At 42.9% G+C, this 13,142-nt stretch overlaps 1 protein-coding gene across 1 annotated transcript in view; it reads right to left on the bottom strand.

Annotated features, from left to right (window-relative positions):
- The window catches only part of cacna2d3a (calcium channel, voltage-dependent, alpha 2/delta subunit 3a), a 108,381-nt gene that overhangs the window by 44,166 nt on the left and 51,073 nt on the right, over positions 1-13,142 (bottom strand). Inside the window, exons 9-12 of the mRNA XM_078288329.1 lie at positions 10,695-10,784; positions 10,003-10,116; positions 3,979-4,057; positions 410-543 (exon numbers count right to left, since the gene is read on the bottom strand). Of these exons, the coding sequence (XP_078144455.1) occupies positions 410-543; positions 3,979-4,057; positions 10,003-10,116; positions 10,695-10,784 (417 nt within the window). The remainder of the gene's footprint in view (positions 1-409; positions 544-3,978; positions 4,058-10,002; positions 10,117-10,694; positions 10,785-13,142) is intronic.

The following is a 13,142-nucleotide window of genomic DNA, read 5'->3' as shown; positions in this document are numbered from 1 at the left end:
TCTACACCCACGCTACACAGCTCCCAAACACACACACGAGGCTCATTCACTTAATGGTTCCATCTGTCGCACACACACACACACACTTTCACACGTTCGCACTCTGAGACATACAAACACAAAACAACACATTGTTCACCCTCTGCTTGTTGTTTGTCACTAATACCCTCATTTGGTGAAATTCATCTGTTCGAAAAAATGCAAATGCACATCTTTGATCTCAAGCTTGAAGAAAGTGTATTATCATGTACCTTTGTTTGTGAGTAATAGCAAACGGTTTACATTCTCTTAATCTAAAAAAATACCCATCTGAAACCATACACAACCCCCCCGAGGTGTGCGGTTAAGGAGGACTGAGGGAACTAGAGTCCAGTACCATGTGAGAGATGGGAGAGCGCTGTCCACTCACGGTGCTATCGATGTAGGCCTCGGTCCACACCGTGTCGTGCTCCTGGTCGATCACCTTGGGACGACTCAGCACATGCAGGTACTCCATCACATTCTCCTGCACGTCTGCTAACGTGGAGATCTGAGTAAAGTAGCCTGGGGCGAGAGAGAAAGAGAGAGAGAGAGAGAGAGAGAGAGAGAGAGAGAGAGAGACAAGAGGAGAAATGATAAATTAGAGTAGATCAGGAGATTCATGAACTCATCAATTCCAGTTCAACATTGGAAGTGGAATTGGAATTTGAAAAAACCTACAGGAAACAGAATTGGAATTTAAGCTGAATTTAATTCAATGAAATTATATGAAAAAATGTTTAATGTTTTTTCTTACCACATATCTGAGATTACACATATTTTTATATATTATCAATACTGAACATCATAAAATATTAAAGGCACTTTTCAGGTGGTATTTGATGCATAACATGTAATCGTAATACATACATTATGATTGAAATGCATTTCATTTAACTTTTTAATCTTTTATTTGATTCATAATGTTTGATTTCTAAGTCAAGACAACTTCTCTTAGAAGTGGAATGTCATGGAATTTAATGGAATTCAAATCTGTTTCTTGTCATTCCAATTCAATTCCAATTCTGTTTCCTTAGAACTGGGTGCAATTTCAAATCCAATTCCAATTCCAACTCCAGGAATTGAATTGGAATTGACCATGCATTCTCAATTCAGTTCATTAATGGCCCAAATGCTGAAGTAGATATACATTATGGAATAACGTTAATTTACACAGAAATAATCTTAATAATGTAATACTTCATTAATCCCAGTAAGCAATCCCCCTCCACAGGGAGGTCAGAGGTCAAGGTCAGCTACTGAACAGCGTCCCCGGAGCTGGTAGTGGATTCAGTGACTTGCTCAAGGACACTTCAGCAGATGCTTGCCGACAAGGGGGCTTGAACAGGTTCCGCCTCCTTACTCATTATGACACCCTACTGACCCCAAATAGAAACCGTGTGTGTGTGTGTGTGTGAATTACTTCCAGGATGATGCAATCTCCATATCTCTAAAACAGATTCACAGCGCAGCACATGTCACATCCGATATCAGCACGGCCATAGAACTAGCAAATCTTTTCCAAGCCATCGCGCCCATTTTACTTACCTTGGCACCAAAGCAGAGAAATTACATCTGGAATACAATAGGCTGGAATACTGTAGGCAGCTGACATGGGCTTGATGAAGCAGATGGGAACCTGGATACGTGTACGAGTATAATAGCTGAAGAATTTCCCGCAGTGATGTACAAGTGAGAGCAAGCCAGCCTGAATGGGTAAGTGGTATGTAAATGTAATGGAAAAAGTATCCCATTTAAACCAAATGTGATGCCATTTCCTGTGATGCTAATACTGCCATTATGATGCTAATGTCTATGTGCGAGAGGGAATATACTGTTATCTCAGCGGGAGACAGAGAGACACAGAGGAAGAGAGGGAATAAGGATGACAGAAAGACAGACAGACAGACAGACAGAGAGAGAGACAGAGAGAGAGACAGAGAGAGAGAGAGAGAGAGAGAGGAAGGGACACAGAGAAAAGGGAAAAGAGAGCCACCACATTTCCACCCATCCGTAAAAACAGCAAACTGCCTCCATCACCGTGGAGCAGTCAAGGAGAAAATCATAGCCGGAGGAAATAGATTTTGGGGTCATCGTCCCCGGCAACGACCTTTACTCCACAGGGAGAGAAGAGGAGCGGAGCCAGATGAGTCTAGACACAACACACTGATCTACGGCCAGTGCCAAATATCCCCCCCAGTTAACTAAGGATACGATCTATCACCGATAATCTGATCCTAAATCTGTGACTACGGTGAAAAACACTTCTGAAACTGAAGGGCAAACTGAACTGAAAGGGCAAAGATCAAGTCCCCCATCTGCATGCGTCATGTTATCTTGCATTCAGTAATGCTGGACACGTTAAAACCAGACGATTACTGCGTTCACTATAGCAACAAGAATGCGCTTGACTCCAAACTTGACCTGGAAGTGAACCTTGACTGATTCCTTTGTCTCGGCTTCAGAGCCACTCGCATCCAGCTATTATTCCACCAGACAGTGAAATGACAACACACACACACACACACACACATACACACACTCGGATACACAAAGCGGGCTGGCTCGGTGTAACTGCATCGTTCATCAAGTGGTGAGTGAAGAATGACTACTCCCTATGGTAGGCTGAGGGTGTCCTTCAGGCTAAGCCACCGGAGCCAGTCAGTTGTGCTTGCGGGGGAGAGAAATGGATGCTCCCTGCTCTCAGTGACATGGCGCACCTGTCATACATACAGGACAGGACAGCCACAGCATGGTCTGGTCAGGAGGGGGACATTAATAAATTCTACAGGCACTGTGGAATGGGAGCTTTTCATTTTAATCACCCGCATTTCCCGTATTTCATCAATTTGCCAAGAGGAATCTTGGCATTACGATTCTCTTTGCTCCATTCAAAGGCTACAGGGAGAGATTGTGATAAGCTTTTTAGGAAAATGAGACTAAAGCCTTCAGCGACAGGGCAGAGAAGCTGACATTTCTTAGCTTGCAAAACTGTTTATACCAAAACGGATTCGTCAGTAAAGAAATAAAACTGGATTTGTTGCTGTGGTTTGTGATGGAGATGTTGTGCCCAGAGAGCAGAAAGAAGACTGAGACTGTTCTGCACAACTGCTGCTGGCTAGAGAGAGTGTCACTTCAAGCCTGCATCATCGTCTGACTCACAGACACACACACACTCACGCAGCAACACACACACACACACACACACACACACAGACACACACAGACACACACACAGGCCAAATCATTACCACTGACACCCTCAAACTGACTGGATAAGGCTCTCTGATATCACTCCCAAGCGGAATAGTGGATGCCCTTGTCCTCTTATCCACACCCACACACAAACATACACACACACACACACCTACACATACGTACACGTACATGCACATGCACACACACCACTCACACACACACATGCGCACACAGACGCACATTCACACACACCCCGTGTGACCCGCGGCTTGCCTGTCTTATCTTAGGCAGCCTGAGGAAATGGAGCCAGACCGTCTCTGTCACCCGCCTCCCAGCTAAATATAGAACCTGGGGGAAAGTGCTCTATGCACTGAGACAACCGTGACCACACACAAAGCAGCTGGAAAGCGGTGTATCACAAAGATAGTTTGGACTTTAGGCTGAGAGTAAGATCTAATGTGACATATCTGGTCTGTGCAACTGGAACCAGCTGCCTGCTGTCACATACACATGCTAATACTCATGAGCACGGACACACACAAACACAAACACACACACACACACACACACATACACACAAACACTATCACCATGAAGCCACAGACCGTGGATCTCACCAGAGAAAGTACAACCAAAACACCAACAACAAATCCTGAGCTCCAAAATGTATTCATTTTCCCCCTGCTGACAGCAACTTTCTCCTCCAAAAACAGATTATACACCCAAAGTACAGCAGTCTAGGCATGTGTTGTAAGATCCCACCTTTGTTAGCACACGCCATCCATTTCAGATTATCTGCGAAGGCTGACTCGCGACCAATCAGGTAAGGGAATATGCGGACCTGCGGAGAGAAAGCAGATAGCTGCCGTCAGTCATTTTAATCGCATTCCGATAGGGCCCAGCATGCCAACATATAGCAGATAACACTGTCAAAGCCAGGCAGAAGGCTCATTCTTTATCTGCCAGTGATTAGCAGGGTCTTTTTTCCTGCTTAACAGAGTTGATTATAAACTCATGGAAGTTTTAAATTCTATTTTTAGATTGTTATTTAAATTTTAAATACCTCAAATCATCAAATCATTTTTTTTATCAACTTGAGAAATTAAATAATCATGGATTAACAGATAATGTGGACTCAGAATTTGTAATCAGAATTAACACAGATGATAAGACATGAAATGATATTTTGAGTAGAAGAATCCAGACTTGTTAATACTCATGCTTCATGTTTCTAAACTCTCTGCTGCTAAACCCAGTTTTTGCCCAGCAGAACTCAGTTGGCTCTAGCAGCAGGTGTGTTTGGCAGGTGTGTGTGTGTGTGTGTGTGTGTGTGTATGTGTGTGTATGTGTGTGTGTGTGTGTGTGTGTGAAAAGCAGGTTGCCAGATTGGACCAGATGCAAGCCTCTGGGGGCACAGCTGCCATAGCTCCCTTGCCTGCATTTTTCACTGCCTCCCTTCACCCTGACAGCATGTGTCTGTGTCTGTGTTTGCGTGTGTGTGTGTGTGTGTGTGTGTGTGTGTGTGTGTTTGTGTGGGCACGCACACATGCATGCATGCATGCATGGATGTGGGTATGTGTGTCTTTATCTGATGTTGGATGACTGCACACAACAGAAGGGGCTGAAGATTACTTTTTAAGTGCCATTTCTTTCCTGGCGAACATTTCAGTAACAAATTATACTCATGTCATTGTTACTGCAGTTCTTCATAGACGAACTCCTTATAAATTCAATATTGACAAACAGCTTAAGCTGACAAAGATGTAAACTAAAGACAGCCAATGCCAGGCTCTCATTTTCTAGTATGGATATTGTCTATTGTCAGCTGTAATGGGTTTCACTGTGGATAATTACAGTTGTCAGATTGTCATTTTTAAGCAGCCCTCATTATCGAGACTATAATCATCCTCTATTCACATAAACCTCAACCGTCTGAATGACAGTGCCGGTGTGACAGAAAAACACGGCACAACAGATACGCTCATAACCGCTCCACGCAGGGCAATGGGTCTGGAGGTGTTTCAGTGGGGTGTGTGTGATAATGTCCCTCTGCTGGTGGCCCAGACGGGGGTCTGAACTGTAGCAGGCGGGCTATTAAATATGGAACAGGTTTACAGTTGAGTTAAATACAGCGGAGACAAGAACCAGTACTGGCTGTACCCATAGCATGCAATCTTCAACCTACCCCACTGCACAAGCTCTATATACTGAAGGCACGCATGAAAACACACATGCTTCACACACACATACACACACACCTGAAAGAGTATAAACACATACTCATGCATGTACACAGACTGATTTACACATATATGCACACCCATTCAGACACAAACAGACACATGCATGACGCGCAAATGCATACGTTCACACTCCTCAATTATTTACTCAGCACTTAACTCAATTATTTATTCAGTTTTCCTGTGTAAACGTTAACTCAAACACTTAAGACTGTAAATATTTCTGTAGGGCTACATGTGTGTTTTAGTGTCACAAAGGCATAATTTATAGATCTTAAAATGTCAGACTCCAAACCGAGCAGCTCGGTACAAAAACAGGCCGTAATGAAAATCAGCAATCATCCAAGGCATTAGTGTGTACCTCAAGGCGCAAGTAAATGGCTTGAACACAATAAAGTAAGGGTCAAATTCCCTCAAAATTAAATTCTTGCCTTATTGTAAACCTGACAATGACAGCAAAAATATAACTTCCATCCATTAAAAGAGCAGGTGAGCAGGCAGATGAGAAGGCAGAGAGATAGAAGCAGAAAGGCAAAAGGTACAAAGCAGATTGCCTGTGTGTGTGTGTGTGTGTGTGTGTGTGTGTGTGTGTGCGGCTGTGCGCGTGTGTGTGTCCGTGTGCATGTGAATAAGTGTGCCTGCCTACCAATATGTGTCCACGCATCTATGTGCATACTGTGTGTGTGTATGTGTGCGTGTGTGTGTGTGTGTGTGTGGGTAGAGAAAAAGGTTATTTGTGAATATGGAGGAGGCCAGTGGAGGCAGCAGTAATATAAAGGTGGTTACAGTGATAAAAGCCCATAATGCCTTCATCCTGCACTGTCACTCACACTCTCCTGAGATGTCGCTCCCAGAAACTTGACAACGCAATCTCTGGTACACTCTCACACACACACACACACACACACCCACACGCACGCACGCACACACACACACTTGCAGACTTGGTGCCAGATGGGTTCTCTCTGCTTCATTATTCTCTGCGTGGGAGCTGGGGAGTGGTGCCTTTTGTTGTGTTGTGTTGTGTTGCTTTGTGTTGCATTATATTGCCTTACATTACCTTGTGTTGCATTGTGTTGCATTGTGTTGCATTGCGTTATGTTGTGTTGTGTTGCATTGCGTTGTGATGCATTACTTTGTGCTGTATTGTACTGCGTTGGGTTGTGTTGCACTGTGCTTTGTTCTGTTATGTCTTGCTGTCTTGAGAGGATGACGCAGCCAGAAGAATGAACTAGTCTGAGTGGGATACATTATAACAGTGAATACAGACTTCATCAGTTCTTTAGTTGGGCCTGTAATTAATGCAGTAAAGAGATATAAGTGAGGAGGAGTAAACACACCCCCACATATAATAATCTGAGGACACCTATCCGCCGCTCCTTGTGGCCTCAACAACACAGCAGTGCCAAGCAGTGTTTCATCTCTATGAATTGTTTTGTCCCTCGCTGTGTTTTTGTCTCTGTGGATGGAAATAGTGAGTGTTTTACACACAGTGTGAAATGGAAGGCAAATTAACTGAGTTGACAATAGCTGAAATGAGCAGGACTCTTTGTGGACCTGCAGATCATTAGAGAATGAGAGGAATTATATGTGGAACACTCCACTTCTTTCAGCTGTACAGAAAGGTAAAATCATCTGCAATTATAATAAAAACAAAATAAAGTCTGACACAACAACCTAGAATATTATGTTAAAACAAAATTTTGAGCCTATTAAAGTCAAAGAAAGAAAGTCCATACCCTCTACCCATCTACTTCTTCATCTATCTGCCCAGGAAGACACTGACCTGGCAATAAGGCTTTGAACTGGTAATACTATACAGCAGCTGGTGAACATGCAGTATAAGACTGTATAAGATAAACTACTAATAAGGAAAACATTACTAGGATAGAGAAAAGAGAATTTTTGGATGAAAAATACTGACTGTTACATTTGACTTTCATTCAAAAATGAGATATCCATCATTTGAAGAAAAGAAAAAAGATAGCTACTCTGAAATGATTGCTGGCATGAAAGTAAAATTCATTATTACTGTAAAGCTAATTGTCGTTATTAGCTATTTCAAGATTGTTGCCTACAAAATAACATTTGTGAGGATGAAATCATCTATACATTTGAAATATTGAATTTCAGGTCACTCCAATTGGATATATATACCCTTTTGGAAGGAAACCTTTTATTTGCTTTCAGATGTAATACACCTAATTTCTTACCCACTGACAATTTCAAGTTAAAGTGCAGTACTAGATTATCACAAAAGAAAGGCTTTGTGTTCTTCTGTTGTAATTTCATCACAGTGGTTTGGTTTTTTGGGGTTTTGCCTGGGCGTTTTCCTGTCAGTTAAACAGCTGCAGCCAGGCAGCAGGGAGGACATGATGAGTCATGAGTGAGAGAAAGTTAAAACACTTTTTGGCAGGATCACCGCTGGTGGACGACATGCTGGGAAGGGCGTCATTAGCCACCATTCAAGCCCGGCTAGCTGAGATAATGGCTCACAGGTGCGTGTGTGTGTGTGTGTGTGTGTGTGTGTGTGTGCGTTTATGTGTGTGTACATGCAGGGCAGTCTGACTCTTTCATCTCTTGTTATTACTCAGAGAACTCATTGGGATCAATACTCCTCGTGAGCCTTTAATTACGCTGAAAGCAGCAGAGAAATATGCTATAAAATGAACGAACACAAAGGTCTACTCTGGCACTAAATAATTTCACTTCTTTTTATTGCCCATTGTTACGCACATTATAGTTTCGTGGGGTTATGCTTCACAAAGCAAAGACAAAAGCAAGAAAAATTTCCAAAAACAACAACAAATAAATCTTTATCTACAAAAGGCAGCTATCTACCATTGAAAAATGTGATATCTCTGTGAAAATACTCACTGCTATAACATGAAGGAAAAACTCATTATGGAATGTATTTGAAGTTATTCGCTATCTTAAGACTTTTTGTTAGAAGATACTCTAGTAGCATTTTTCATGCTGCAGTTTTCGCAGTTTATTTTATTAGGTAATAAATATCAACTAAAATCTTTTGACTCCCATAAAGGGTATATAGCTTTTTGGACTGTAATCCTTCAAATACACGTACTGAAAACCAATAATTTATTAGCATTTTTCCTTTCTGTTCCATACCAGGCCTATACTCAAGTGTGACACAGTATAGAAGCTGTGAAGCTGTTTGGAAGGAAGCCATTAAAAACCAGTGGCAGAAGGGAGAGAGAGAGAGAGAGAGAGAGAGAGAGAGAGAGAGAGAAAGAGAGAGAGAGGCTGGAGAGAGTGACAGAGACTGAAGACTTCTATTATCAGCAGGGCTTCTTCTAAATGGAACTATCTAGCAGCCTTGTCCCCTCTCCGCTCACTGCTGTACCGCCTTTAGGCTGGGGGGTGGGGGTGGGGGGGATGCTAGCAGTTACAATAGGGTGTTATGGACCGTAAAAACACACAGACACACATGGGAATACATTAACGGTAACACAGGCACCCATATACAGTGCATGCAGGAACGCACTCATTTGATTTCTTATAATAAGAATACCAAATGGATGAATTAGGCTAATAATGTCCCACATCCCACAACTGACTTCCAGACACCCAAAACCCTCTGGGCTTCAATATTCCACATTCACAGTCTCTGCAATAGCACTTCCTCAAGGCCATTCGAATAACTTACCTGAAGCAATGAGAGTGTGTGTGTATGTGTGTGTCCGAGCGCATGTGTGTGCATGTTCATGTGTCTGCGCTCACACTTGTTTGTATGGCTGTGTGTACGCATGTGTCTTTGTATACAGTATTTGTTTTTATCTTTTTTTTTTAAAGGCACAGACCCCCTGGGCTTTATCTTACAGAGGAAAATGACCTAAGAATAACCCCTTCCTCCCTCTCTGTCTCCTTTCTCCCCCTCTCCTCCCATTTCATTTCGTGGCCTTTCAGAAGAGCCCTACAATTACCTTGCAGGACAGCAGAGAGGCAGCCCAGTCCTCACAGACAGGACCATACTTTACTCTGCTTTAATGCCCTCTAAGAGGCCCCCATACTGGGCCAACTAGATGCCTTCTGCTGGTCAAAAACGTTCTCTAATCACTCAGCCAAACACTGACACTTAGCCACGAACTTGCTGTGAAATGTTCTGAAAACACAAAGAAATAAAAGTATATCACTATGGATTTAGAAACAACTGTATGACTTTTGGGGCACAGAACTGAGAACCATGAATAGCATGAGTTTTGTCATTGAAGTCTCTGCAGAGTTAGATCGCTCTCATTTAATGCAACCAGGCTTCGGTTTAGTTCGGGTCTTGGTTTCCCAAAAGCCTAATAGTCCTAAGACCATCTTTGTCTATGGAGCCATAATAGAGAAAGATGATTAGATGCTTATGGGAAACTGGGCTCAGCTGAGTTTGGCTCACCATACAACACTGTCCTGGAACGCAACTGCAGAATAATACCAGAGCATTAACACAAATGGTTGGTGTGTGTGTGTGTGTCTGTGTGTGTGTGTGTGTGTGTGTGTGTGTGTGTGTGTGTGTGTGCGTGCGTGTTTAATGCGCTACCTTCCTGTCTGGCCAGTTATACTTGGCAAAGACGGCATCATAGGTGTCCACTGCTCCATCTGTCACCAACATGATGGCTTGGCTACACACGCTACCTCTCCCTGTCTGGTTGAACTGGAGAGGGAGAGAGAGAGAAGGAGAGAGAGAGGGAGAGAGAGAGAGAGAGAGAGAGAGAGAGAGAGAGGAGAGGGAAAGAGAGGCACTTCATTAAGAGTATATACCATATCTTTACATGACTTGCTTCCACATCAGGGAAGCTGTGTTGTAACATCAGGCTAATGGAATAATAATAGTATGTCTACCCCTACACACACACACACACACACACACACACACACTACAGTGACATCTACCCAAGAGTGCATTACCACACCAAGATTACAGAGAGGATACACTAAAGATAGATGTGTGTTGTTATAGTGTGCGAGTACTTGGAAAGGGTGGCGTGTGTGTGTGTGTGTGTGTGTGTGTGTGTGTGTGTGAGAGAGAGAGTGTGTTGCTTTTTGCTAATGAGGAAATGTCCATCCAGTAACCTGAGTCATCGAGTCCCTTGTTTACTTGGTTTTGGCATGATTCTGTTGATTTAGCTATTAATTACAGCGGACTAATTAATTTCTTGTGCGTGGCTTGTTGTATGTGTGTGTGTGTGAGCGTATGTGAGTGTGTGTGTGTGTGGGTGATCATGCACTTACATCACTGAGGAGGTTGAAGGCCTCAGTCAGAGCCACGTCCAACATGCCAATCCCTTTAGCAAACAGCTTGTCAAGGTGCTCCCGGAAATGCTGGAAAAATGGATGGGGGGGAAACATTAAAATCATGGTGACACGACAAAATGAGAAATAACAGTGAAATATTAAAAAAAAAAAACATATTAAAGGTCATCATAGGTTTAATAGAGAGGAGAAAAGATAGGCGAAAAGAGGAGGAAAGGACAGAGGAAAAAGTTAAGATTCACAAGCACTGCAGGTTAAAAACTATTGTTCTGTTCTTAATAGAGAGAAAGTAAATATATAATATTTCACTGAACTTGATTTTCCATCATTTGTGTGAACAGAGATTGTACCGACAGTCTAATGGGCTCTTTAACTTGGCCCTGGGCCAGTGTTTGCAGCAAACTACCACATTATCCAAGAGTGAAATGTCACATACTAACTAAAATAACTAAAATGTCCTATTTTCCCTCCCACTCCTTATAGCCGACAACTATTCCCTCTAGTGTGTGTGCGCGCGTGTGCGTCTCTCTCTGTGTGTGTGTGTGTGTGTGTGTGTGTGTGTGTGTGTTTGTGTGCATGTGTGTGATCATGCCACAAAGGCTAGATTCTCTCTCAGGCAATTAATGGAGTTTAATGTTGTCAGCAACCTAACAGGTCTTGTCTGCGTGTCTCATTATTCACAACAGCCTGGAGGCAACACACACACTCACAAACACACACACACACACACACAGATGGACACATGGAGCACATTTTCCAGTTCATTCTATTTATAGCTATTTAGATCCAGTTGTTGGCATTTCAAACATTTCCTATTGACTCCGGCTCTGTCCATTTCCCTGTAAAGGCCATTTCCTTTCCAGCTACACAGGTGATCAGACACGGACGACATTACCTCACACGGACGACATTACCTCACACGGACGACATTACCTGCGGCAATAGAGACATTACATACAAGCTATGGCTCTGTCGCTCATATTGTGAGTTCTGGGGGACAATTCCTCCTCCCCCACATCCTCCTCCTCCCAGCCTCTCTTATCTTCCTTCCCTCCCTCTCTGTTCCTCTCCTCCAGTCCTCTGCTGCTCTCTGAGGGGAGGAGGAAAGTCTCTCCACACGCAGCAGGGGGCCCAAGCAGCATAAGGCCATATCAGAGCTAGCTCACTGGGGAGTCCACACACACACACACATGCATACACACACACAGGCACAGACACTAGAAACACACAAATAAATATGTGCACAACAACAACCTCAAGCGTCCCTGACTACACCCCCACATACGTAAAGACACAACTTTCCCTTGATGTGGATAAAAAGGTTAATCGGTTCCAACAAAAGGCTGTACCCTGGAGCGCAGCAAACTTTACCTACTGTGTGTAAGCGTGCGTGTGTGTGTGTGTGTGTGTGTGTGCGCGTGTGTGTGTGTGTGTTAAGATCGAAGTGATTTGTCTCAGCACAGCAGGCTGTGTTCAATCCCTGGCACAGCAGTGTACAAAAGTGGGGGATCAAGACTGTGACTGTGTTGTGCATGTGTTTGCGTGTGTCCGTGCATGTGTGTGTGTGTGTGTGTAGACCTATGTGTTCTCTGCTGAATGTGTCCAACCGTTGCACCACAGGTACAAAGCTCTGAAATGTGCATTGGACATCAAACCCTTTAATACTGTAGACACATATACAAAGAACTTATCACAGCAGCCATCTTAACTAAGCCTTACTACATGGACAGAATAATGCATTCACAAAAAAACAACAACACATTAATACACACACATTGCAGCTTGCTAAAGCTTCAGGTCTTTGATTTGGTGGCAAGTGTAACTCTGAAAAATGCATGGAAAAGAGGAACAAATTATGCCTGTTTCAGTATCAAATGAATAGGTAATATAGCGATTAAATAATGTCGCACATCTTCCTCATACCTTTGCGAAAGTAGTGATGAGCTTACAACTATAATCCGTGGGCTACTTGAGATGTGACAAACAACAAATAGTGAACTAAAACACTTTTCTTGAGCATATTCACTACTAGCGCCGGGTTTGAAAACATTGCGCTTTTTAGCTATCAGCCAAATCACATCAGTGCTACCAGGTACTGGAAAAGATGTTAGTGCCAACTTTTGATACCTCAGTACTCAGTGAAGTTGATATATAATTTTATCCACTCTTTATTGCCACTCTTCTCACAAGCAATTGTTATCAGTGAGCTTTACGTGTGATTGGAATGGCACTAACATGGCGTAAATAATTATGTGTAAAGCTTTTGGCCAAAAACCAGACACAAGCAAACCTGACAAAACAAAAAAACATCTACAAATGGATACACTGTATTGCATTTTGGAAACCTTCAAATGCTTTCATCCAGACAGACAGTATTGAAAGAAGTATAGTTTGGTATTGGTACAGAAATTTTTCACACACACACCT

The sequence above is a fragment of the Centroberyx gerrardi genome, chromosome 14 (genome assembly GCF_048128805.1).
Source record: "Centroberyx gerrardi isolate f3 chromosome 14, fCenGer3.hap1.cur.20231027, whole genome shotgun sequence".
Taxonomy (NCBI): domain Eukaryota; kingdom Metazoa; phylum Chordata; class Actinopteri; order Beryciformes; family Berycidae; genus Centroberyx; species Centroberyx gerrardi.
This window is presented reverse-complemented; position numbering and strand designations above follow the sequence as displayed.